At 39.5% G+C, this 26058-nt stretch overlaps 1 protein-coding gene across 1 annotated transcript in view; it reads right to left on the bottom strand.

The window, feature by feature from the left end:
* Lap1 (leucine rich repeat containing protein 7 lap1) overlaps positions 1–26058 on the bottom strand; it is a 472349-nt gene that overhangs the window by 175398 nt on the left and 270893 nt on the right. Inside the window, exon 9 of the mRNA XM_067139879.2 lies at positions 3525–3721. Within this exon, the coding sequence (XP_066995980.2) occupies positions 3525–3721 (197 nt within the window). The remainder of the gene's footprint in view (positions 1–3524; positions 3722–26058) is intronic.

Genomic DNA, 26058 nt, shown 5'->3' with positions numbered 1-26058 from the left:
TTTCAGTCTGCCAAAACTAATTTTGAATAATTAAATTGATGAGCTATCTGAAAAAGAAATCATATGGTAACAGAAATATACTGGAAGAAAGAAACAACTTAATTACGATAGAACTTACAACTAAAATGTATCCAAAGGCACTTCAAGGAGTTTTAATTCAATATTCTGTCTGCTTCTGATAATGTGAGTTCCTCTTGTATATTAATCGAAAGAGATTCCGAACTTGCAACAAATGGATCACGACCCCAGGCGAAATCTTGAAAACTGTCTCCAGAATTTTAATTAAGTTGTTTCTTTTTCAGGTATCTTTTTCAAAGAGTTTATGGTGAAAAACTCTGTATTGCTGCTATGATTCTCAGTAACTTGAAACGTTGTCAACAAAACTTTCTTCTCGTCAGGTCAAGGTGTCAATTCTTTTCATCAGTTGTAGGAACAAAGCAATAAACGAAGATCATTCATGACTGCACCAGTACAGGCTATGTTTAGGAAAAAGGACATGAAGCTGACAATAAGGTAGCTGAACTTAAAGAGGGTGACCATATTATTAGACTCAAGGTCAATTTTGCAACTCACCAATCCTTATTTACATAAAATTACATAATTAATTAATCCTACACAATGATCAGTACTTGGTATGCATTCCTTTGTGTTTGATAACAGACTGGAGTCATTGAGGCATACTATATACCAAATTTACACAGTTTGTTCTTATTTCTTGGTCGTGATGCCAGGTGTTGGTAAGTCGCTCCATTAAGGCTTGCTTGGTAATGGTGTTACTCTTCTTCAGTTTCATCTTAATTATAGCCCAGAGATTTTCAATAGCGTTAAGATCTGGTGAGTTCCCTGTCGAGGGGAGAACACTGATCTCCTTCTCAGCCAAATAATTCAACACTGACTTTGCCGTGTGACAGGGAGCTCCATCCTGCATCATGACAAATTCCCCATTTGGAAACAAACCATTTGCTTTTGGTGGAAGTACTTCCTTCAGTACCCTAAGGTACTGATACTGATTCATAATTCCCTATACAATATAAATATCTCCATGGCCCCACACTGACATCATTCCCCAAACCATCACATTGGTTGGGTGTTTAACACTTTGTTGAACACAATCAATGTTGAATTCCTCTTTCGATCTCCTTCCGATGTATTGGGAGGATTCATCGCAAACAGAGAAGATGGATTCATCTGTAATGATCACCTGGAAGGAAAACAGACTCTTTGTAACATTCAGCTTATAACTGACACTCAATGAGAGGGGGAAACAGTCCCATACATAACAATAAAATGAACTTCCAAAAATTCTCAATATGTGACTTTTTACTCTAATGGGCCTCCTCAAGTAATTAATCCTTCTAAATGAACTTTTGATGTCTATTTATTGTAGAAATAAGTAAACAAAAGGATTTACCTTTTGCCAATCTAATGGGTCCAGTGTTTGAGGCCTCTAGCCCACTTAAGGCACTTCACAGCCACTGAAGGAGTGATCTTGGTTTTCTTCTGAAGCCGACAAGTTTGAAATCCTTCCCTACCGAGTGTTATTCGCACTGCTTGGCGACACATCCACTCCATACTCGTGCACCTTGAGGGAGAGTTCCTTATTAGTTGATTTCCTGTTTTGCATGACAAGATTTTTAAGTTTTCTCATGACTCTGTCACTAAGTTTTTGTTTATGTCCACATTTCCCGCTACAATTCCGTTGGTATTCTTGCCCTTTACCGCACTGTTTTTTAATTCTGCTAACGGATTTTTGGGATATATTCAGTTTTTGTGCTATGGCCCTCTGCGAGTAAGTCTTTTCTTGCAAAAGAACATGTGCAACGGCTATTTTCCAAGCAGATAAATCGCTTGCCTTACCCATAACCTCACTTTCACAACTTCACATTCAAATCTGAAAATACAATGTCTGTTCAGTGTTTTCTGTATATAAAACACAGAAGAGAATAATTTTCTAAATTAATAGAAGCATTTAACTTCCAAAAACACAATAATTCGTTTAATATTTATGATACAATACTTCACGCTTAAGAGGCTGATTTTTGAAATCCACAAGATTTGGTAGCTGACTGCAGTACTACCATAACAAACCAAATAACAGAAAAATTCCTTCTAAATTTACCCAAGATATTAAGTGAATAATATTAGCAGTACGTTTAATGAAGAGTATTTTATTGAGGAACTATACTTATTCATTTTTTTACCTTGAGTCTAATAATTTGGCCACCCTCTGTATCATGAAGGCCAAAAACCCACATCAATAGCTGAAATGTTATTAAGGCCAGTTTGTAATGAGACGGTGAAAATAGTCCTGCTAGTGAAATTTCAAAAAAAATCTCTGTGTTAACACAATTAGGTACTGGGTTACTGACATGTCCAGTGATACTAAAGAAATTATGAAGGAGAAAATCAATAACTGTCAGAAGTTCTCACTTTTATATCAATATCAATGGACACGTAATTGCAAGTAATTAGGTCTCTTGCAAAGAACTTCCCAAGCAAGCAACCAGTGAAGAATTATTGTATATGCTTAATGAATATGTGCTCCAAACGAATTAAAATGGAAAAATTGTGTTTTTGTTTCTACACACAGAGCTGACAAGCCAAATGAAAGGACTCGTAGCTCAAGTACCTGAAGTCATTCCTAACATCCGGTGCAATTATTGTCTTATTCACTGCAAAACCATTACAAACCCATACTCTTGAAAGGCAAGTCTTACAGTGAGTCCGTGAATCGATATACGAAGAAAGTAATATAGTTGAAGAACCACTAACAAACAGGGACAAGTATCAAAACAACTTAATAAAATAATAGAGTAGTAAAGGACAGGTAAAATTTTGCTAATCCTAGCAGTTTTGGGAGAAGAACATACAGAGAACATGTGGCAAGGATAACAAAGAAACACATAGCGCAGAGATAGAAGTGAGAAATAAAAATATTACATGTAACTATTTTCATGTTTAGACCCATATTGAAATTTGCTATAATTTACATACAATTTTTTTTTTCCTATTCCACTTATTCAATACAACTGATTGTATTGACTAGGTGGAATAGAAAAATAAAAAAAATATAAAAAGTTGTATGCAAAACATACAAATATACCTCTAACCCAAACTACAATATAACTGTGAGCACGAAATTTATATAAAAACTCGTGGCATGTACTAAAGAATAAACAAACATCAACTTATTTTATCAGTGCCGCTGCTGAGAATGAAATACAAGTATATGAAACACAGCAACTGTGATAAGATAAGAAAACAAAACTTGATCAATTAATGCAATATCAAAATTTTCACGTCATATCTTTCATGTTGTGACAGCACACTCGCTGCGGAACACTGGTGTAGGCTAATAGAGGCTCAGAGTCACCTAAACTACTACTGCTTTTCACAGATCCTCATGGTGTAGATTTGCAGTACTAACATGTGATTATGGTTCTCCAATGCATAACTTAAGCTAAAATGTGGATACTTGGCTTTCCCACAGATCTACAACATGGAACATAATTTCAACAACTAACCTCCCTTGATGATTTCCTGGGATGATGAATAGCTCGAGCATGTTTGGCCATGGCACGTAGTTCCTTTGGATACGGTGTTGGAGCTCTCATGAGGCGACTTGGAGCTTCCATGTCTGCATCTGTTGCAAAAGTTATATGCTGTTTTGCTTTAATGGGCTGGCTTCCAGTTTGGATATCATGTCTTCCATGATGAATGTCTGAAAAAATCAAACACGTTTTACTTATTTAATTTGCATTCAACAAAAAACCCAGTGAAATAAAGGTTTCAAAATTACACGTTTTGTTAGAATCTTCTTTATGTTGCACCGACACAGATAGGTCTTATAGAGACGATGGGATAGGAAAGGGATAGGAGTGGGAAGGAAGCGACGCTGGCTTTGACTACGGTACAGCTCCTGCATTTCCCTGGTGTGAGAATGGGAAACCACGGAAAATCATCTTCAGGGCTGCTGACAGTGTGGTTCGAACCCACTATCTTCCGAATGCAAGCTGACCTTCGATGTTAGGACCCTTAAAACAAAAAGCATCAACATCAAACTGCATGGCCAATTGCTCAGTTTAAAAATTATAATTATTTTGACAATACATCAAAATCTTAACAAGCTTTAAAGATAGGAGGACCTTACTGTATCAGAAGTAGTGATGGGATATGCGATTAATTTTACTGATTCAGTTCTTCTAATTCCATTAACTTTGCTGACTCAATATAGTGATGCGATACAAGGTACATTAGATTCCCCATTCCGGCTAGATCTATGTACTGGCAGGTAGCAGCAACAATATTCAATGTGCACTGCTGCCATCTGGTCTTCATTCTATGAACTGCTTTCTATGATGTCATTTAGCATTCAGATTTCTCCTGCAGCCATCTCTCCACATGAACTTTTGATGCACGGTAATAACAAAGCTTTTCCCCGATAGTATAACACCATTAATATTCAAATTAGATGTAAAAATCTATGTATTCACAAAAAGGCACATATTAATATAATACAAGTCAGTCATAAGTCTGGCTGTAAAACCGGGCCAAATCCATATTACATGCTAATCTCAATAAATTGGGAAAAAGGCCAGAAAAAGGAAGGAAGGAAGGAAGGAAGGAAGGAAGGAAGGAAGGAAGGAAGGAAGGAAGGAAGGAAGGAAGGTCAGCTAAAAATGAAAAACATGAGAAAATAACACTGTTCAAAAAAATTAGGGGAACATGTTTTTGAACGTATGCCATGCTCCAAAAAACAATACCTCACACCCAGGTATATTAACAACTAAACCTTTATTCTCTACCGTTGAAGTATACAAAAGAACATCAATGGATTCGTGTTCATTTTCAGAACACAAACGGAAATGTCCAAACAGGGGCGAAAACAAAGTGATAACAGTCCTCCAGGGTGGATTTTTATTACAATTGGAGAGCTTCAGTATGGTGTATGTCCTCCACGAGCACTTTTCACAGCTTTGTCACCTACGTGGCATGCTCCGTACAAGTCGACGGAGGTCACGTTGCGGTATCAGAGGCCATTCTTCAACGTGAGCCTGTTCGAACATTTCTGTCAAGCCTATCCCACACATGCTCGATGGGATTAAGGTCGGGACTCACTGCTGGCCATTTCATCTCTTGAATGTCCAGCTCTTGCAAGACAGCTCTGGTGATGCGCGCTACATGAGCCCTGGCATTGTCGTGCATGATTACCTCCAAAACCCTCAACATGGATATTCCTGTCCTCATTCAAACTCAGCACCATCAAAATATATTTGATGATTGTTTTACAGTTGTTTTTGTTTAAGTCATCAGTCCATAGACTCGTTTGTTGCTGCTCTCCATGCCACCCTATCCTGTGCTAATCTTTTCATTTCTACATAATTGCTACATCCTACATCTGCTCTAATCTGCCTGTCATATTCATACCTTGGTCTATCCATAACATTCTTACCAATTACACTTCCCTCAAAAACCAAATGATGTGTATTATTCTGCCTCTTCTTCTGGTCAACCTTAGGCAAATCGATCTCCTCTCACCAATTCGATTCAATATTTCTTCATTCATGATTGCAAATATAATAATTGCAGCAAGAAGCATTGGTGGGTGTGCTATTTACCAACTGACGAGCTCAACTTAGCACATTGGGGCGAAATGCTGGCAACCAGGAATGAGTTCGCTGGAAAATTTATAATGTCCAATAACGGACCATTTATATTGGTATTATAAATTTACTCATTCGGAACAAATATTTCAGGTTCCCTATGGGAATCAACATCTATAAAGATTAGTAATCATTATTTAGATATAATTCTAGTAATTTCCTGCAAGAGTGTGGGTACTGTTTCTAATGGGTCGGGTCCAAGCAGAGGTACTTCAAAGGCATAGATTCAAGTCGTGTCATAACTTGTGTCAATCGTTTTGTAAATCATTTTTAAAGGTTTGTGCATCTGCTAAACATTACATGTGCAGAAACCATTAAAATTGTGTCATAACTTGAATTCATTGTTTGTAAATCATTTGTAAGAGTTAGTGTGCATATACTGACATTTCATGTGCAACAGCTATTCAAATTGTGACATAACTTGTCTTAATTGTTTGTAAATAAATTGTAAGTGTTTGTGTGTGTCCAATGGTGGTAATTAAGAATTTCTGACTACATTTTCCATTATTAAAATACGGGGAAAAAAAATGAACTGGCGTATGACTTTTACTGCCGGGAGTGTCCGAGGACATGTTCGGCTCGCCAGAGGCAGGTCGTTTGATTTGACACCCGTAGGTGACCTGCGCATCGTGATGGGGATGAAATGATGAAAATGACACATACATCCAGCCCCCGTACCAGTGAAATTCACCAATGATGGTTAAAATTCCTGACCCTGCCGGGAATCGAACCCAGGACTCCTGTGACCAAAGGCCAGCACGTTAACCATTTAGTCATGGAACCAGACTTGGGGGAGAAAATGTGGCACAAAGTGCAATGTGCACCCACTCTCGTAACAAATAAAGGAGCGCCTGCCAAAGGGTTACAGAAACACTGTGTATGCACGTTTAATCGGAATCAATAGAAGAGTGGGTAGTTTTACTTTTGCCTAGGTCCTTATAACTCTCTGAATCATTTCCATTTCCGTTGGTCCATGTAGCATCATCTTCAGTGCAGTGAAGTGCATTGTAAATCCCAATTTTTATGAAACTCTTGGAGAAGACTGCTTCTGATATGTTACCCCCAAGCCTGAACGATCCAATGACAGATCAGGTGGAGCGATAGATGCTTCAGCTTACCACCAGGCGTATTCCAGCAGCCATCCAGTCAGAATATTGATGCTAACTCTTTCATGAGTTGGCCCTGAATAAGTTCTTAGATCTCTGGTACTGAACTGATTGTCAGCTCTAAGGAGCTAGGCTATCTTTTAAGAACTCTCCTAGCTAAGAGAACAAAGAAGGATATCACCATATTCAAACTCTTTTCAGAGCCAATCAGTAAACCCTCCTGGACCAGTCTTGAGAATCCTTAAACTCAACATAACCAGGCAAATTGGCCGTGTGGTTAGGGGTGCCCAGCTGTGAGCTTGCATCCAGGAGAATGGGTTCGAATCCCACCGTCGGCCGCCCTAAAGATGGTTTTCCGTGATTTCCCATTTTCACACCAAGCAAATGCTGGGGCTGTACCCTAATTAAGGCCAAACAAAACAATACGAGAATTCCAAATAGACCATGTTGCTATATCTCGAAGATACAATCCGGAAATCATGAACATTACCCTAAAAAAGGGAATAAACATAGACTCAGATCACTACGTATCAGTAATGAAGTTTCGGCCAATCCCTCTCAACAAAAATAAGAACGAACCTACCACAATTCGCTTTGACACAAAAAAGCTCAGAGAAAGAGAGAATGAATTCAAAGAACTTGCCCAACCAGTGGAAAAAGACTTCAACAGGACGAGAAAGCAGATGATACAAGCTGCAATAGGAGTGGCTGAAATCAAGAACAGGAAGAAGCACACGTGGTGGAAACATAACTGCAAGAAGACCTTAGGGGATCGTCTGAATGCCTGGAAAAAGTATTACACCTCGAAAAAGGAAGAAGATTGGAAGATGTACAAAACACAACAAGCACAAACAACAAAAATATTACGCAGTGAGAAACGCAAGTATGAAAAGGAACTACTGGACAAGATTGAACAAGACTTTCATAGAGGTGAGACCCGTGAATACTTCAGAAATTTTAAAAAGAAGGTACAAGGATACTAGGCACCTTCCCTTTGCTTGCTAAGGAAAGATGGAACTCTTGCAACATCAAATGAAGAAAACTGCAAAATCTTATCTAAGTATTTTAACGACCTTCTAAACTGTGAAAAACCAGCCAATCCCATCAAAACAAACAAACCAGTGAGCCAAAACCTGCCATCTTCTCCACCAAATCGCGATGAAATCAAACGCCACATAAAGAGACTGAAAAATAACAAGGCTCCTGGTGAAGACTCCACAATTGTGGAACTGTAGAAACATGCCCCGGAAGAAGCAATTGACATCCCACACCAAACCATTGTAGATATATGGGAAAAAGAACAACTACCAGAGGACTGGAAGCTAGCTTTGATCCATCCTTTACACAAGAAAGGAAATATAAGAGATGTGAACAATTACCGTTGAATTTCTGTTCTGTCAGTAGCCTACAAGATCCTGTCATTATCCATCCTTGAACGACTAGAACAGCAAATTGAATACAAACTCGGGGAATACCAAGCAGGTTTTCGGAAAGTCCAATGAAGTGCAGAACAAATACTTAACCTAAAAACCATAATAAGATACCATATGCTGAGAGGTCGAACCTATGTATGTACATTTGTAGACTTCAGGAGATACCAAATCCAAAGTAAAATTTCAAGGATGTCTCTCTGAACCCTTTGAGATCAAGACAGGTGTTCGACAGGGAGATGGTCTGTCACCTCTTTTGTTCAACTGCGTACTAGAGAAGGTAATACGCGAGTGGCGAAAGACGTTAAAAGAAAGAAACCTTTACAAACCCGTTAGGATTGGGACAAAGAAAAACCTAGTGGAAATAGACACTTTTTAAAAAAGCATATCCCCCATTTTATTCATTTCAGATTATGGGGAAGCTCCTTTATTAATAGCAAAACAACAATCAGCTTCATGGTTCCTGGACTAGCCGAATTCAAGAGACATTTTGTAAATTTAAAACAAATAGCGCCACCTTGGAGGGAGTAAATGAAGTGAATACATAACAACATTCAGAACAGTGACAAACTGAAAGTCGTATCTTTTCAAACACTTTTTATTAGAAGACAAGCGGAATATTTTAATGATAAAAGTGCTGGAAACATTTTTACAACATCTGTTCAAATGAAAAGGAATATTTTTTTTTAAATAGGCCAACTAGTGTTAAACAATAGTATTACTGACCAAGTGACTGCTTCTAAAGCACAATCCTGAATTGATGATGTTTGTAGTCTAAAGGGGTCCAAAATCCAGGTCATCGGCCCCTCATAATGGTACTGATCGCTAGGAAAGTAGAACCATGGTATTTGCCATGTTGGGGTACTATTCAAAAGTAGCGTAGACTCGTGGTATTCCGCACATTATGATACTACTCACGGGTAATGCAGACCCAAGGTGTTTCTCACACTGCAGCGCCATTTACAGGCAACGCAAACATATGGTGTTCCTCACATTGGTATACTAATCACAGGGACTTATACTATCCCATATTGTTCCACACATAGTGGGTACTAATCATAGGCAAGGCAGACCCATGGTGTCGCTCATCCATGGTGTTGCTCATATAATGGTACTAATCACAGTACTGTAAAACCCTCCCTGATTCACACACTCTCGCTACTAATCACAAACCGATTGTGTACCTAACATAGTGGTACTACACGCAAGTAAAGGCGATTCATGGTGTTCCCCACGTGGTGGTACTAATTACAAGTAGTCTCATGGTTCTAATTTGATCATCCCTTGGTTGCTCCTTTTGGTCACCTCCTATGACAGGTATGGGATACCGTGGGTGTATTCTTCGCCTGCGTCCCCCACCCACAGGGGATGTTTTGTCCATGATTTGATATGGAAGGACGAAAAGTACTGTCAGAATAACTCACATAATTAGAAATATCAAATCACTGTCCTTAGGTACATCATATAACTGTAAGTACATCTGTTAACCGGTCTGCACATAATTCATCACAAATATCCATATCTGTTAGTAACTGCATGTGCCGCACCATGTCGACAGCTACACTGGAGCTCCAAGGAATAGCTTGACATTTCCGATATTATTTTGTTATGAAGGTTTAAAGAAAAGAAGATTATGATGCAGCAATAGTTGCCTTATACTATTTATTCCATGACTACTCCGTTTAAAACTTATAATTCCGCCACCAGATTGTAGCAACTATCAAGGAAACACGAGGTCCATAAAAAATGAGAATTCTCGTAGCCCGTCAGGTATGGTTGTCTGAGAAACCAAGAGAATTCTTGGGTCCCATCACCATTGTGTTGAGTTACTGAATTTAATACCAATGTATTACTCCAGGCGCTGGCATTCTAACCCCAACTTGGCAGGTTCGATCCTGGCTCAGTCCGGTGGTATTTGAAGGTGCTCAAATACGACAGCCCCGTGTCAGTAGATTTACTGGCATGTAAAAGAACTCCTGCGGGACTAAATTCCGGCACCTCGGCGTCTCTGAAGACCTTAAAAAGTAGTTAGTGGGACGTAAAACAAATAACATTATTATTGTATTACTCCAAAACAATTTCCCATTACATCTACTTTACACCTGAGATGTACAATGCATCTCTATAACAAACAAACTTGGCAACTATGTCGAAAAATAGAGTGAAGTGTCTACTTTCTGAAAATAAATTTACTTTTTTGAAATAATCTTTCGTCGTTGTGTACTTATTTTCAAACGGATCTTAGTTAAAAAGTTTGTTCAAACACTTATCATACCTTGTAACCAATTTTAAAATACCCTCTTCATAGAAACTTGCCGCCTGCTCCGATAACCAAGAGTTCACTGCCATTTTCACGTCGTCGTCATCATCATTGTAATGGTTGCCACTGAGGTGATGTTTGAGGTGGAGGAACAGATGGTAATCGCTCTGCGCAAGATCAGGACTGCAGGGTGGGTGGTCTAAAACTTCCCAGCCAAAACTGTCCAATAAATCGCGGGTCTGACCTGCTGTGTGAGGTCTTGTATTGTCATGGAGAAGGACAATTCCCTTTGTCAGCATGCCGCATCTTTTGTTTTGAATTGCTCTGCGTAGCTTTCTCAGAGTTTGGCAGTATGCTTCTGCATTGATAGTGGTTCCTCGTTGCATGAAGTCGACCAACAAAACACCATGCCTATCCCAAAACACCGACACCATGATTTTGCGCTGGGACAGGGTCTGTTTGGCCTTCACCTTTACAGGCAAGTGTGTGCGTCTCCATTCCATGCTCTGTTGCTTCAATTCGGGCGTGATATGCGAAACCCATGTTTCATCTCCAGTTACGATCTGACTCAAGAAGCCGTCACCTTCTTCGTCATAACGAGTCAAGAACTTCATCGCACACTCAAATCTTTGGTTTTTGTGGTCCTCTGTTAGGAGTTTCGGGACCCAACGGGAGCACAGTTTCCTAAACTTTAGGTGTTCAGAAACAATGTTGTAAACCACTGATCTTGACACGTCAGGAAATTTGTTTGAGAGACCTGTTATTATGCAGCACCTGTTTTCACGAATCTTCGCTTCAACTGAAGCCACCAAATCGTCTGTAATCAAAGAAGGGCGACCAGAGTGGTCCTCATCATGGACGTTGTCACGGCCATCTTTGAATTGTCGTACCCACTTACGCACTTTGCTTTCACTCATAACAGTACCACCGTACAGTTCGCAAATCTGTCAAATTTCTGCAGCAGAGAGGTTCCTTGCTGACAAAAACCATATCACTGACCAAACCTCACAGGCGGCGGGCGAGTGGATAGTCTTAAACATATTGAAAGCACAGAACAGAACCGTACAGGTTAGCTACAGAGCTGAAACTGAGCACAGTTGTTCCCGAGGCATGCCGGTACATGATGAACGCGAACTACTAGTGTCTACAACAAAACGGACCTTACTTATAAAACTCGCTTCGTAGATCCATTTTCCTCTCATTTCATTACCCCATTCAACCATCCATCATTGTTTTTAATTCATTTTATTCAATTTATTTTAAATTCATGTAGTATTTAAGAAGAAATAAGGTACCTGATTAGAATGTTCTTAAAAAGATAAACTTAGTGAATCACCTAAGCAATGTAAACAGCTGAAGATGTTCTAAAAAATAACGAAACATGTACTGTGTATGATTAATTGATTTGCCAAAATGCAAATATAAGTATCAAAAAGGTGGAAGATTTTTTATTATCATTAAGTCTTTGTAGACCTGCACCTGGCGAGCTGAACATGTCCTCTGACACTCTCGGCATAAAAGCCATAAGCCATTTCATTATTATTATTATTATTATTATTATTATTATTTACGTAGTCGAATAATCGTATTGTGTGTGAGGTTATGTCATGAAACATGCACTGTATATAGATATTGTAAACTGTGTATTACGCACTCTAGAATTTTCACGAAGATATTTTTTGTAATGTAACTTTCTAGAAGCTTGGCCAGGCAGCTATATAAAGAGACGATCTTGACGGTGAAGTTAGTTACTGCTGAGTTATTGACAGTTAGTCATTGTTTAGTAGAGTTACGGTGTAGCAAGTATATATCCCGGGCTGACATGCAATATTTGCTGTCTCCATATTGAAATACGCAGTCATCTGTTTTCACCTGTGTTTCAAAGTTGTAATCTCCATGTGCAGCGATTGGTAGTTGTTTTTAATAACGGCGGCTTTGCTGATATTCTCGAAGTGAAGTGTTTGTTGTGATACTGTGATTAATGTTATGTGTGTGTTAATTTGTGAATATATGTGAATAAAATTAATTGTACCAACTGACAGCATCTCGTGTGCATCTGTGTGGATACGTTAATATGAATTTAAAACAATCAGTGGATCTGACCCGCAATGACCCACATTCCCAGAAACTAGTGTTCAACAATAGTATTACTGACCAAGTGACTGCTTCTAAAGCACAATCCTGAATTGATGATGTTTGTAGTCTAAAGGGGTCCAAAATCCAGGTCATCGGCCCCTCATAATGGTACTGATCGCTAGGAAAGTAGAACCATGGTATTTGCCATGTTGGGGTACTATTCAAAAGTAGCGTAGACTCGTGGTATTCCGCACATTATGATACTACTCACGGGTAATGCAGACCCAAGGTGTTTCTCACACTGCAGCGCCATTTACAGGCAACGCAAACATATGGTGTTCCTCACATTGGTATACTAATCACAGGGACTTATACTATCCCATATTGTTCCACACATAGTGGGTACTAATCATAGGCAAGGCAGACCCATGGTGTCGCTCATCCATGGTGTTGTTCATATAACAGTACTAATCACAGGTACTGTAAAACCCTCCCTGATTCACACACTCTCGCTACTAATCACAAACCGATTGTGTACCTAACATAGTGGTACTACACGCAAGTAAAGGCGATTCATGGTGTTCCCCACGTGGTGGTACTAATTACAAGTAGTCTCATGGTTCTAATTTGATCATCCCTTGGTTGCTCCTTTTGGTCACCTCCTATGACAGGTATGGGATACCATGGGTGTATTCTTCGCCTGCGTCCCCCACCCACAGGGGATGTTTTGTCCATGATTTGATATGGAAGGACGAAAAGTACTGTCAGAATAACTCACATAATTAGAAATATCAAATCACTGTCCTTAGGTACATCATATAACTGTAAGTACATCTGTTAACCGGTCTGCACATAATTCATCACAAATATCCATATCTGTTAGTAACTGCATGTGCCGCACCATGTCGACAGCTACACTGGAGCTCCAAGGAATAGCTTGACATTTCCGATATTATTTTGTTATGAAGGTTTAAAGAAAAGAAGATTATGATGCAGCAATAGTTGCCTTATACTATTTATTCCATGACTACTCCGTTTAAAACTTATAATTCCGCCACCAGATTGTAGCAACTATCAAGGAAACACGAGGTCCATAAAAAATGAGAATTCTCGTAGCCCGTCAGGTATGGTTGTCTGAGAAACCAAGAGAATTCTTGGGTCCCATCACCATTGTGTTGAGTTACTGAATTTAATACCAATGTATTACTCCAGGCGCTGGCATTCTAACCCCAACTTGGCAGGTTCGATCCTGGCTCAGTCCGGTGGTATTTGAAGGTGCTCAAATACGACAGCCCCGTGTCAGTAGATTTACTGGCATGTAAAAGAACTCCTGCGGGACTAAATTCCGGCACCTCGGTGTCTCTGAAGACCTTAAAAAGTAGTTAGTGGGACATAAAACAAATAACATTATTATTGTATTACTCCAAAACAATTTCCCATTACATCTACTTTACACCTGAGATGTACAATGCATCTCTATAACAAACAAGATAAAATAGAAAAGCAAGCAAAGATAACTGAACAGATGAAAATCACGCTAACCCACTCGGCTTAAAAATGAAATTACAAATACAATGACTTCATGCAATATTCATATTATTTGCTGTATAATATTTACAATTAATAGAAAGAACATGACTCTACATTTAAATAAACAACTAGGACATTGTCCTATTGAATTAACCTATTTCCCTGGCAGTTAAGTAAGGTGCACAAATCATAAAATCATTGAAATTGAGTGCTCATCATGGTTGTTTTGCTGCTTCACCTCTGATCAGACTACCCTATGGTTTTAGTCGTCACACATCACTATGGAAGCGTCAACAAACAATGAAAATTCTCCACCATGGCTCCATATCTGCAAGTCCACTCTTCAACACTCATACTGATGGCTTCTTTCTTGCATCTCGTTCCACTCATAAACTGCCTAGACCAGGTGGCACTGATAATTAATTGCCTGTAATCCACAACCTATGCGACATAATAACAGTTGAATGGCTATTCTCCGTTATCTCTCGACCTACTGAACAAGTTCCTTCCTATCACCCAAAACAAGTTTCTTGCTTACATGAGTCAGAACATTTACTTTCAATCTTCCAAGTTCACAACCAATTTGCGTAGCAATTCTAACTGAAATAACACTGCACCAAATATTTACAAACTTCCACTCTCATAACAATATCAAACTCCTTACTATCTTTCCTCCTCACTAATGTTTAAGCAAAAGTAAACTGTTTGTTCACAGCCAACTAACTGGTCTCACTGACACAGACTTCATAAATGCTGTACTCTCTGAGTACAATCAATAGTTTTCCTCCATAATGAAATTCTCCTCTCCTGATTTAAGTGTTCTGCAACTCCCATGATAATGAATATCTTTAAATCAAGGACCAAAGTCTCTAACTCCATGACGACACAATATAAGACGTAAGGACTTGAATACACATGTAGACATGCTGGGCATATAAGATTACTGGACAAAAACCAAAGATTGTCCTTACATAGTGGCAGAGTATTTATTAATTCACATTCTTACATCATCTCATCATCGTTCGGAGCCCCAAGTCCTACCTGGTTCAATCCTTTTTAAATATTAGAATGACGCTATAATTTCACTGGGCTGATTTTGGGCGTTGATCACATTCACTTCAAAATTGAGATGTTCACTGTCTGCACCAATGTTTTTGCTCACCCCTAGCCTCATGCCAGGGGTCAGGTAGCGTTGCCGTTAGCGTATTCACTGTCCTTCCGTGTTTCTCCCCTATCTTCAAATATAACTCTGCAAGGTTGCCCTGGCTTGAAACCACTGCTACCCTTCTTTTCTCTCAAAACAGAAAGAGCCTTTCTTAATAATCCTCTCAGACAGCCAGTGCCATAAGCATCCAGTCAAGTTACCACATATGTCACAGAATGCATTATAAAATTATGAGGGCTACAATTTCAATGTATTTGTAATTCATCAATCAATTTGTCATATTAATTGGCCTGAGCACTGAATAAGGGCCCAATACTCACAGATAAACTCCCTCCAGAGTTGAAATGAGCAAAGGCTCTGGCCATCTTGAAACCAGGAAAACCTGCCAATAGCCCACAGTTATAAACCAATTGCCCTATGAGCATTTGTGACAAAATCCCAGAGTTGCTGATATATATCCAGGATTAGTCCACAAATATATGACATTCTCGCCCTTGACTAGGTCAGTTTCAGGCCATATCAGAGCTGTGAGGACTATGATGAGCACCGGCAACACATTTGGAGGCAGGCTTAGGATAAATATCGAAGAGTGATGCAGTGTTTATACACATGACAACTCTCTACCGCACAGTTTGGAGAGAAGGTGTTGGGTACAAGTTCCTTAAACTGACAGCTCGCAAGCTACTGCAAGTTACTGAACAACATGTTGTCAAACGGAATAGTACAGGTGCTAAAGAGTTGTAAGCAAAGTAAAATTTAAGTCCTCAACAATAATCTCCAGCAAGACTTTATGCTCTCTCCACTTCTGTTGAAATTATACATCCGAGACATACCACTTACCACTTACCACTTCTCGCTAGTTCACTTATGCTGATAACCTGGAAATGAGTAACTCCTCCTTATTCTATAGAAAAAGGTCGAGAGAATTCTTAAAGCAGAACTCTCTACCTTGAGTGAATACTTCAGAAAGTGGTGTTTGGGAATAAATACCACCAAAACAGGAAGTAGTTTCTTCCATCTAAACAACTGGCATGCAAATTTTACTTTAACCGAGCTCGATAGCTGTAGTCGCTTAAGTTAGGCCAGTATCCAGTATTTGGGAGATAGTGGGTTCGAACCCCACTGTCGGCAGCCCTAAAGATGGTTTTCCGTGGTTTCCCATTTTCACACCAGGCAAATGCTGGGGCTGTACCTTAAGTAAGGCCATGGCCGCTTCCTTCCCAGTCTCAGCCCTTTCCTGTCCCGTCGTCGCCATAAGACCTACCTGTGCCGGTGCAACGTAAAGCAAATAGCATACATACATACATACATACATACATACATTCATACATACATTCATACATACATTACATACATTATCATTATAGACTGTTATGCCTTTCAGCATTCAGTCTGCAAGCCTCACTGAATTTACTAAACGTCGCCACAATCCTCGATTTGCAACTAGTGTTGTGGCCTCATTTAGTTCTATACCTCTTATCTTTAAATCGTTAGAAACAGAGTCTAACCATCGTCGTCTTGGTCTCCCTCTACTTCTCTTACCCTCCATAACAGAGTCCATTATTCTCCTAGGTAACCTATCCTCCTCCATTCGCCTCACATGACCACACCACCGAAGCCGGTTTATGCGTACAGCTTCATCCATCGAGTTCATTCCTAAATTAGCCTTTATCTTCTCATTCCAAGTTCCCTCCTGCCATTGTTCCCACCTGTTTGTACCAGCAATCATTCTTGCTACTTTCATGTCTTTTACTTCTAACTTATGAATAAGATATCCTGAGTCCACCCAGCTTTCGCTCCCATAAAGCAAAGTTGGTCTGAAAACAGACCAGTGTAAAGATAGTTTTGTCTGGGAGCTGACTTCCTTCTTACAGAATACTGCTGATCGCAACTGCGAGCTCACTGCATTAGCTTTACTACACCTTGATTCAACCTCTCTTACTATATTACCATCCTGGGAAAACACACAACCTAAATACTTAAAATTATCGACCTGTTCTAGCTTTGTATCACCAATCTGACATTCAATTCTGTTGAATTTCTTACCTACTGACATCAATTTAGTCTTCGAGAGGCTAATTTTCATACCATACTCATTGCACCTATTTTCAAGTTCCAAGATGTTAGACTGCAGGCTTTCGGCACAGTCTGCCATTAAGACCAAGTCGTCAGCATAGGCCAAACTGCTTACTACATTTTCACCTAACTGAATCCCTCCCTGCCATTTTATACCTTTCAGCATATGATCCATGTAAACTACAGACAGCAAAGGTGAAAGATTACAGCCTTGTCTAACTCCTGTAAGTACCCTGAACCAAGAACTCATTCTACCATCAATTCTCACTGAAGCCCAATTGTCAACATAAATGCCTTTGATTGATTTTAATAATCTACCTTTAATTCCATAGTCCCCCAGTATAGCGAACATCTTTTCCCTCTGTACCCTGTCATATGCTTTCTCTAGATCTACGAAACATAAACACAACTGCCTATTCCTCTCGTAGCATTTTTCAATTACCTGGCGCATACTGAAAATCTGATCCTCACAGCCTCTCTGTGGTCTGAAACCACACTGGTTTTCATCCAACTTCCTCTCAACGACTGATCGCACCCTCCCTTCTAAGATGCCAGTGAATACTTTGCCTGGTATACTAATCAATGAGATACCTCAATAGTTGTTGCAATCCTTCCTGTTCCCTTGCTTATAGATAGGTGCAATTACTGCTTTTGTCCAATCTGAAGGTACCTTACCAACACTCCACACTAATTTTACTACTCTATGAAGCCATTTCATCCCTGCCTTCCCACTATACTTCACCATTTCAGGTCTAATTTCGTCTATTCCTGCTGCCTTAGGACAATGGAGTTTATTTACTATCCTTTCCACTTCCTCAAGCATAATTTCAACATCATCATTTTCCTCCTCCCCATCAGGTTGGCTGTTCGCAACACCACCATGATGATTTCCTTTTACATTGAGAAGATGTTCAAAATATTCCCTCCACCTCTCCAGTGATTCCCTGGGATCTATTATGAGTTCACCTGAATTACTCAAAACACTGTTCATTTCCTTTTTCCCTCCCTTCCTAAGATTCTTATTACTGTCCAGAAAGGTTTCCCTGCTGCTTGACCTAGCCTTTCCAGGTTATTACCAAAATGTTCCCATGACTTCTTTTTGGATTCAACAACTATTTGTTTCGCTCTGTTTCTTTCATCTACGTACCAATCCCTGTCTGCCTCGGCCCTTGTTTGGAGCCACTTCTGATAAGCCTTCTTTTTACGTTTACAGGCTGCTCTCACTTCATCATTCCACCAAGATGTTTGCCTTTTCCCATCTTTACACACAGTTGTTCCTAGGCATTCCCTTGCTGTTTCTACTACAGCATCCCTGTATGCCACCCATTCACTTTCTATATCCTGAACCTGCTTACTGTCTACTGTTCGAAACTTCTCACTAATCATATCCATGTACTTCTGTCTAATTTCCTCGTCCTGGAGATTTTCTACCCTTATTCGTTTGCAGACAGATTTCACTTTCTCTACCCTAGGCCTAGAGATACTTAGTTCACTACAGATCAGATAGTGGTCTGTATCATCGAAAAATCCCCGAAAAACTCGTACATTCCTAAAAGATTTCCTGAATTCAAAGTCTGTTAAGATATAGTCTATTATGGATCTGGTACCCCTAGCCTCCCATGTGTAGCGGTGAATAGCCTTATGCTTGACGAATGTATTCGTAACAGCTAAACCCATACTAGCACAGAAGTCCAGCAAACGCTTCCCATTCCCATTGGCTTCCATATCTTCCCCACATTTACCAATCACCCTTTCGTATCCTTCAGTTCTATTCCCAACTCTCGCAAATCGCCCATTAGCACTATTCTATCCTTGCTGTTCACCCTGACCACGATGTCACTCAATGCTTCATAAAACTTGTCAACTTCATCCTCATCTGCACCCTCACATGGTGAATACACGGACACAATTCTTGTCCTAATTCCTCCCACTGACAAATCTACCCACATCATTCGCTCATTTACGTGCCTAACCGAAACTATGTTGCGTGCAATGGTATTCCTGATAAAGAGCCCTACCCCAGACTCTGCCCTTCCCTTTCTAACACCCGTCAAGTACACTTTATAATCTCCTATCTCTTCCTCCTTATCTCCCCTTACCCGAATATCACTTACTCCTAGCACATCCAGACGCATCCTCTTTGCTGACTCAGCCAGTTCTACCTTCTTTCTTCCATAAGCCCCATTAATATTGATAGCTCCCCATCGAATTCCATTTCGTTCGCCAAGTTGTTTCCAAGGAGTCCCTCGCCTGTCAAATGGGAGTGGGACTCCATTACTCCCATAGGTCCGAGGCTTGCTTAAAGTGTTCTGAGCTCAGTAAATTCATGAAGGAGGATGCTGCCCTACTTGCACATAGTCCAAGTGAGGATCTCTCCTCTAACAGGTTATGGACAAAAAAAAAACCACCTTTAAAGATCTCACTTGATGGCACACCGCTACCTTTCAATCTAAAGTGCTCTTTGCTGTTCAAATGATATATCGCGAGTTCACTTATGCTGATGACATGGCAATGGTAATGCAACATTCGTCTACAGAAAAGATTGAGAGAATACTTAATGTAGATTGCTCTACCTTGAGCGAGTACTTCAGAAAGTGATGTCTAAAAACAAATACCACCAAAAAAGAAAGTTATTTTTCCATCTAAACAACCAGTAGGCAAACTTTACTTTAAAGGTCATACTTGTCCGGCCCCGCAGTGTAGGGGGCAACGCGTCCGCCTATCATCCGGGGGCCCCGAGTTAGATTCCCGGCCGCGTTAGGGGTTTTTAATTGTCAATTATTACTATCCCTGGCCTGGGGACTGGGTGTTTGTGTCATCCTTAACATTCCTTGCCTCACATTCAACATTCTACACTTCTGCAATTCCACTTAAATGCAGGTCCCTATCATATGGTGAAAATAGTGGCAAAAGTTCTCTAGAGGTCGATGCCACGAACAAATATCATTAAAAAAAAAAAAGTCTTACTTGATGGCCCACAGCTTCCTTAACTCTTAAGAGTGCCGAGGAGCGCCATCGGGCTCCTCTGTAGGCTAGCGAAAAGTTCCATGGAGCGCTACTGCGCTCCTTGTTGCAGCTGTCTATGTAAGTCATAACAGTTTGCACATATCTGACAGATGGCAGCCCCAGTTGGCATCACTCTGTAGTAGAAACTATGTAGTTTCTAAATCTACCACCAGAATCTCTGTGTGGCATGTTGTATTGATGTTATGATTTTTTTCTATTTCAGCTGTTTGGCACGTACCTGTAGACCATATATTTGTAATAATGGTGACTAGTTCTCATATTGTGTTTGAAAATGATGATGATTTGGTAAAGTATGTTTATTAATTGAGTGATGATTCTGATCGTGTCGAATCAGGCGATGGTTCAGATGATACTGAGAGTGATAATAATGCCGGTGATGTTTCAAACAATGACGACAGATGTGATGTTTTCCGACTTACTTGTGCGACAGTGATGCATGAAATTTCTGATTCAGATGGTAACGATAGAGACGGGGATAACGATGGAGTTGACGGAGACAGTAATGACAATAATGATTAGATTCCGGATTTCCCTGAAGATCAGTCCGATCACGACGTACAATTTCAACCCTCTCGTGTGTTGCTTGAGATGCCTGGTCCTAAACGTGCACCTCCTGATGCTAGACAATGTCAGTATTTTAATCTAATTTTTTAGAACAACTATTATTCTAAAAAAAATTGATATTTTACAAACTAATCAACAATGCATCAATGTGCACAGGATACCAAATTTAGATGAGTACAATCAAAATACTAGGATGTACTGAGATCCAAATTTGAATTTTAAATTTTTTCAAAAATTGCAAGAAAAAAATTTGATTTTTTTCCTGGGCAGTATGAATTATTTTCATGATGTTAATACAATGAGTGAAGAGAGGTATCACTTAGCTACAAGAAAATGTAAACTACAATGAGATATCCTGAAAAGTGAGGATATGATATGCTTTTTTTTTCGGTGCTGCATAATAGACATTTTCTCTCTGGCAATCTTGGCAAACAAGGCAGTAAGGGAGTCGGCACCAAGAGGGTTAAAATCCAAAGTACCTTGATGGTGATGATGGGACAAGAAATGGCTAGGTGTGGGAAGGAAGCAGCTGTGGCCTTAATTAAGGTACAGCCCCAGCATGCCTGTGTAAAAATGGAAAATCATCTTCAGGGCTGCAGACAGTGAGTTTCAAACCCACTATCTCCCAAATGCAAGCTCACAGCAGCGCGCCCCTAACTGCATGGCCAACTTGCTTGGTGGGGTAGTCTTGACCACATACTGTCATAGAATAAATACCTGAACAATGGTGCTGCAATACTATGGAATCCCTCCACAAACTCACTGGTTCAATATGAGGAGCTTCTGTTATCACTCTCTGAACATCAGCCATGATGTTACTACACACTACAGCAGAGTACTGCTTTCCAGTGTGGCTGAAGAGCCCACATGTTAAGAAAATTGACGTAGTCTTTAATAAAAATACGTTTCATCAGTGGCACCATTCAATCCACTCCACTGTTTGACTGCCTGTGTTGATTCATAATTTTTTATTTATTTATTTAGCTTATGGTACAAGTTAAGCCGCACACAAGTTGAGTAACATGTGAAAGCAACATATAATTTACGAAATATAAAAAGTCAAGGTAAAACAAAGTAGAAATCGAGAGAAATATGTACAATACAGAAAAATAGAACGAAAAATTACAAAAATGACGTGAAATTTAAGTAAACACATAAAATAACAAATGAGAAATGAAAAGAAAACTAGGATGCCCAGTTGTTGCAGCCAATGAATTGCTGTTGTTGAAGCTGTCAAGAGGTCATGATTCATAAAACTGAGCCTCCAAGAATAAGGTACTTTAGCAACCTGGTAAGAGAGAACAGAGGAATATCACCAAACACAGCTCTTCCTATTCATCAGGACACTGCTGTGTTGGGATGTATATAACACCTTTTCATCTTCCTCTATCCAACCACCATTGTTTGTCCTTATTTGTATTCCAGTCCACGTTTCTTGTAATCAGTGGCGTGCATTGAACCCCATCTACCCCAGCGCTGCTGGGGTAAATAACTTGTACAGTAGAAGTTCACCATGGCGAGTACGGCATATAACGAGAACTCCGTTATAGTGACGACTTTTTTCTGTCCCATCAAAATTCCTATATTAAACTGTGTATCGTCCTTCGGTTACAGCGAGAACCCTATCACTGGCACATCTGTTATTACAAGCGATTAAGCGTGCGCGCGTTTTCGGTTACCGATATTTATGCACCCCAGCGATGATATTGCATGCGATCGATTACCTTCGGCATCGTTTCCTCGCTATGTGCACTAGCGATTTCTTTCGTCGACATTCGAAGGCGATGTCGGAGTTGATTAGTAATATCCGTCGACAGTTGTTCCGTAAAGAAAATTAGAAATGAAAGAGAACATATTTTCGTAATAAATGTGTAAATAACGTGTCCGATAACGGTTGTTAACTCGTTAAAAATTAAGGCTGACTAAACGACCGCTTAATTTCGAGGCTAAATACTGCACTTAAGTAAGAATGGGTTACACCTCGAGATATGGCAGAGTGCTTAATTTATGTCAGAGGTCAGTTTATATTTTGTCGCGTCTGGTTAAATTACGCAAAGGCTTTTTTAAAAATTTATAGCGAGAAAGTTATAATTTTTCTACTGGCGCTTGAAGTGTGTTTTCATCATACGTATAGTACGGTTAAGTTAGGATACGTGATGCTGTTTGAATAAGAAAACTGAAACGTTTGCAACAAAATGCGATCGATCATCTTCGGTATGGTATAGTTTTTTTACTTTATGCATTTGCGAGCTCTCTCGTTGACATTCAAAGGCGATGTTGGAGTTGATTAGTAATACCCATCGACTGCTGTTCTCTAAAGAAAACTCAAAATGAAAGAGGATAACATGTTTTCGTAATAAATGCGTAAATAACGTGGCCGATAGCAGTTGTTAACTGGTTAAAAATAAAGACTGAAGTAAACGATATCTTAATTTTAATGTTATATACGGAAATTAAGTAAGAACGTGATACACCTCAAGATATGGCAGAGTACATCACTGATTTCAGAGGATATCTCATATCTTCTCGCGTCTAGTTACGGGTATTTACATGTAAATTTTTCGCGAGGAGGTTATTTCCCTACATGCATTTCAAATATGTTTTATGATAGGCTACATATACGGTTATGTTAAGTGACGCTGTCTGAAGAAGAAAGCTGAGATGTTTGCCACATAAATCTCTGGAGTGATACCGTATTTTTCCGAATCCAAGACTTTTTTTCCTCAGAAACTCGTGCGAAAACTCAAGGGTTGTTGCATTCGTGGCCTAACAGTAAGTTAATGGATACCACTAGCAACTACCGTGGTAACCACGCTGCTTCTTTTCACACGCGCACAGAACTCGTTGACAATAAACGACCACCTCTTTACTACACATCGCTAGCCGCGACAACCGGTTGTGCAGTGCCTGTGTGTTTCTGAAATCTGCAGAATGGCATCAAAACATGCGACCCTTCGAATTCTTAGAAAAGCCATGGCTACCCAGTGGCAGAGTCATAACGCGTCTATTGTACTTGACGCTTAGTAAAATTAAGGTTTATACACGGCAGGAATATTTTCGCGATGGATAGTCGTATTGTAAAGGTATGTGGAAAAGGTATTGCCGGCATATTTTCAATGGGTTCTAGTTGATATTATGATGCCAATTTTACGTTAATGTTTATTAAACACTCGGAAATGTAGAATAATTGTGCAGCCGCAAGAAAATACGGCATAGGCCTAACTAAAGCCAATATTTGGCGTTAGCGTGAAGGCAAAGAGCTAAAAAAAATGCGTACTGCACAAAAAATGCATTCAGTGGTCCGCAACAAGGACGCTTTAAAGAAGTCAAAGGTGAAATTGTGAAGTATGTGCACGAAAAACGCAAGGGCCATACCGTGGCGCAATAAACTAGTTCGTTGACTTTCAACGTTCGCGATTAGGCCTATACATCGCTAGCCGCTGAATTTGGCCGAACCCGACAAGTGAGACATGCACGTAGCGGTAGGCGGTTATATCTGACGCTGCATAAAAGTAAACAGTTTTATAGACAGCAAGAATAATTTCCTGATGGATCGTTGTATTGTAGAGACGCATGGAATAGGTATTGCCGGAAAATTTTCAACGAGTTCTTTTCGGTATTATGATGCCAATGTTAAGTTAATGGTCCTTAAACCCGCGGAAATAAAGAATAATTGTAGCCACAAAAAAAAAATTAAAAAAAAAATGGCGTGATGAAAGACAATGTTCGGCGTCTAAAAATAGTCTAAAAATGCGTAGGCCTACTATTCATATGATTTTACAAACTTCTTTTTGAGCCTGATTAAAATTTTTTGAAGGGAAAAGTGGGGTTCATCTTGGATTCGGAGAAATACGCTGCTATATTTTTTCAGAAATAAATTAAACATACACTTTCACCTAGTATCGGATTACGAAAAATACAAACACGTAAGCCGTAGTGTGGATATCATCTGCAGAAACACAAGTTTTTAACAAACTGATTGCCGTTTCATACCGATTTTAATGTGCATGAAGAGTTTTCCGACTTTTATACAAAAATCGGATATAACGACAATCCGTTATAGCGAGTGAATTTTTCGCTGTTATGAATTCTCGCTGTAACGGACTTCTACTGTATTTATATTTTCTTATTATTTCTTAGAATGCATTTTATAAAGTACTAGCTGACCCGACAGACGTCGTTCTGTCAAAAATAAATGACACTGGAACGAACTAAAATTCAGTCTGTACTGCACGCAAAAATCAGAATAATGCAAGTGACTACATTATCAACATCAAATGAGTTAATTTTCTACTGCTACCAAAAGTTGGTAACAAACTACTGGAAAAACGTGTTTTCATTACCTGATTGTGAATAAGAAAATGCTCAAATAGGTCACAGCATATCACTACCCAGAAATAACCCTGACTGACTGTAACGTAGATGGGAACTGCTCAGCAGGTCTTCAGATCCCTCACAGAGCCATAATTATCCCCCGTTGCAAATCAAGTAATTTGATAAGTTGATGGCGTGAAGATAATGTGGCAAAACTTGCTCCTCTTTCTTCGTAGGAAATAACTATCATAGAAAACACTGATTCCAATGAACACTATGAAGATATTTTTCATTGTAAAGCTTTAAGGTACACAATATTTTTTGTTTGATTACCTGGCACGTAAACAAACAAAGTTGATGGTTTTCCAACAGGGGAACAGGCAAAATACAATTGGCCATGCGAGAAACATGGGTGTTCAAGATTAATGCTGCAAACACTCAATGAATGCCCCCGAGATTTACTTATGGTCATAGCGAAAGCGACCCGCACTCGAAACTGCAGTCGTTTAAATTTAAATCGTATGTCAGTCGGAATCATAGAGATGCGTGGTATCAAAACGTCTTACTTTCCCGTTAGAATGGTTGCTTTGATCACGTTGTTCAGTAATGTTTTCACCGCTAGCCGTGTGCCATTACAAAGACGCGGTTGGTTGATATTTCGTAACATTATGACCAATGATCCGACCTTCAATTGAAGAATGTGAGGCGGCAATCCTGGCAAATCCAGTGAGTTCAAAAATCTGTCAATTAAGAAGGACAGGTTTATTATTTTTGTCACAAAAAACTATAAAATAAACTAAACAAAGCATTATGGGGGATACGTCTGTTTGTTATATGTTAAAAGAAA

This window comes from Anabrus simplex, chromosome 2, assembly GCF_040414725.1.
Source record: "Anabrus simplex isolate iqAnaSimp1 chromosome 2, ASM4041472v1, whole genome shotgun sequence".
Lineage (NCBI taxonomy): Eukaryota > Metazoa > Arthropoda > Insecta > Orthoptera > Tettigoniidae > Anabrus > Anabrus simplex.
This window is presented reverse-complemented; position numbering and strand designations above follow the sequence as displayed.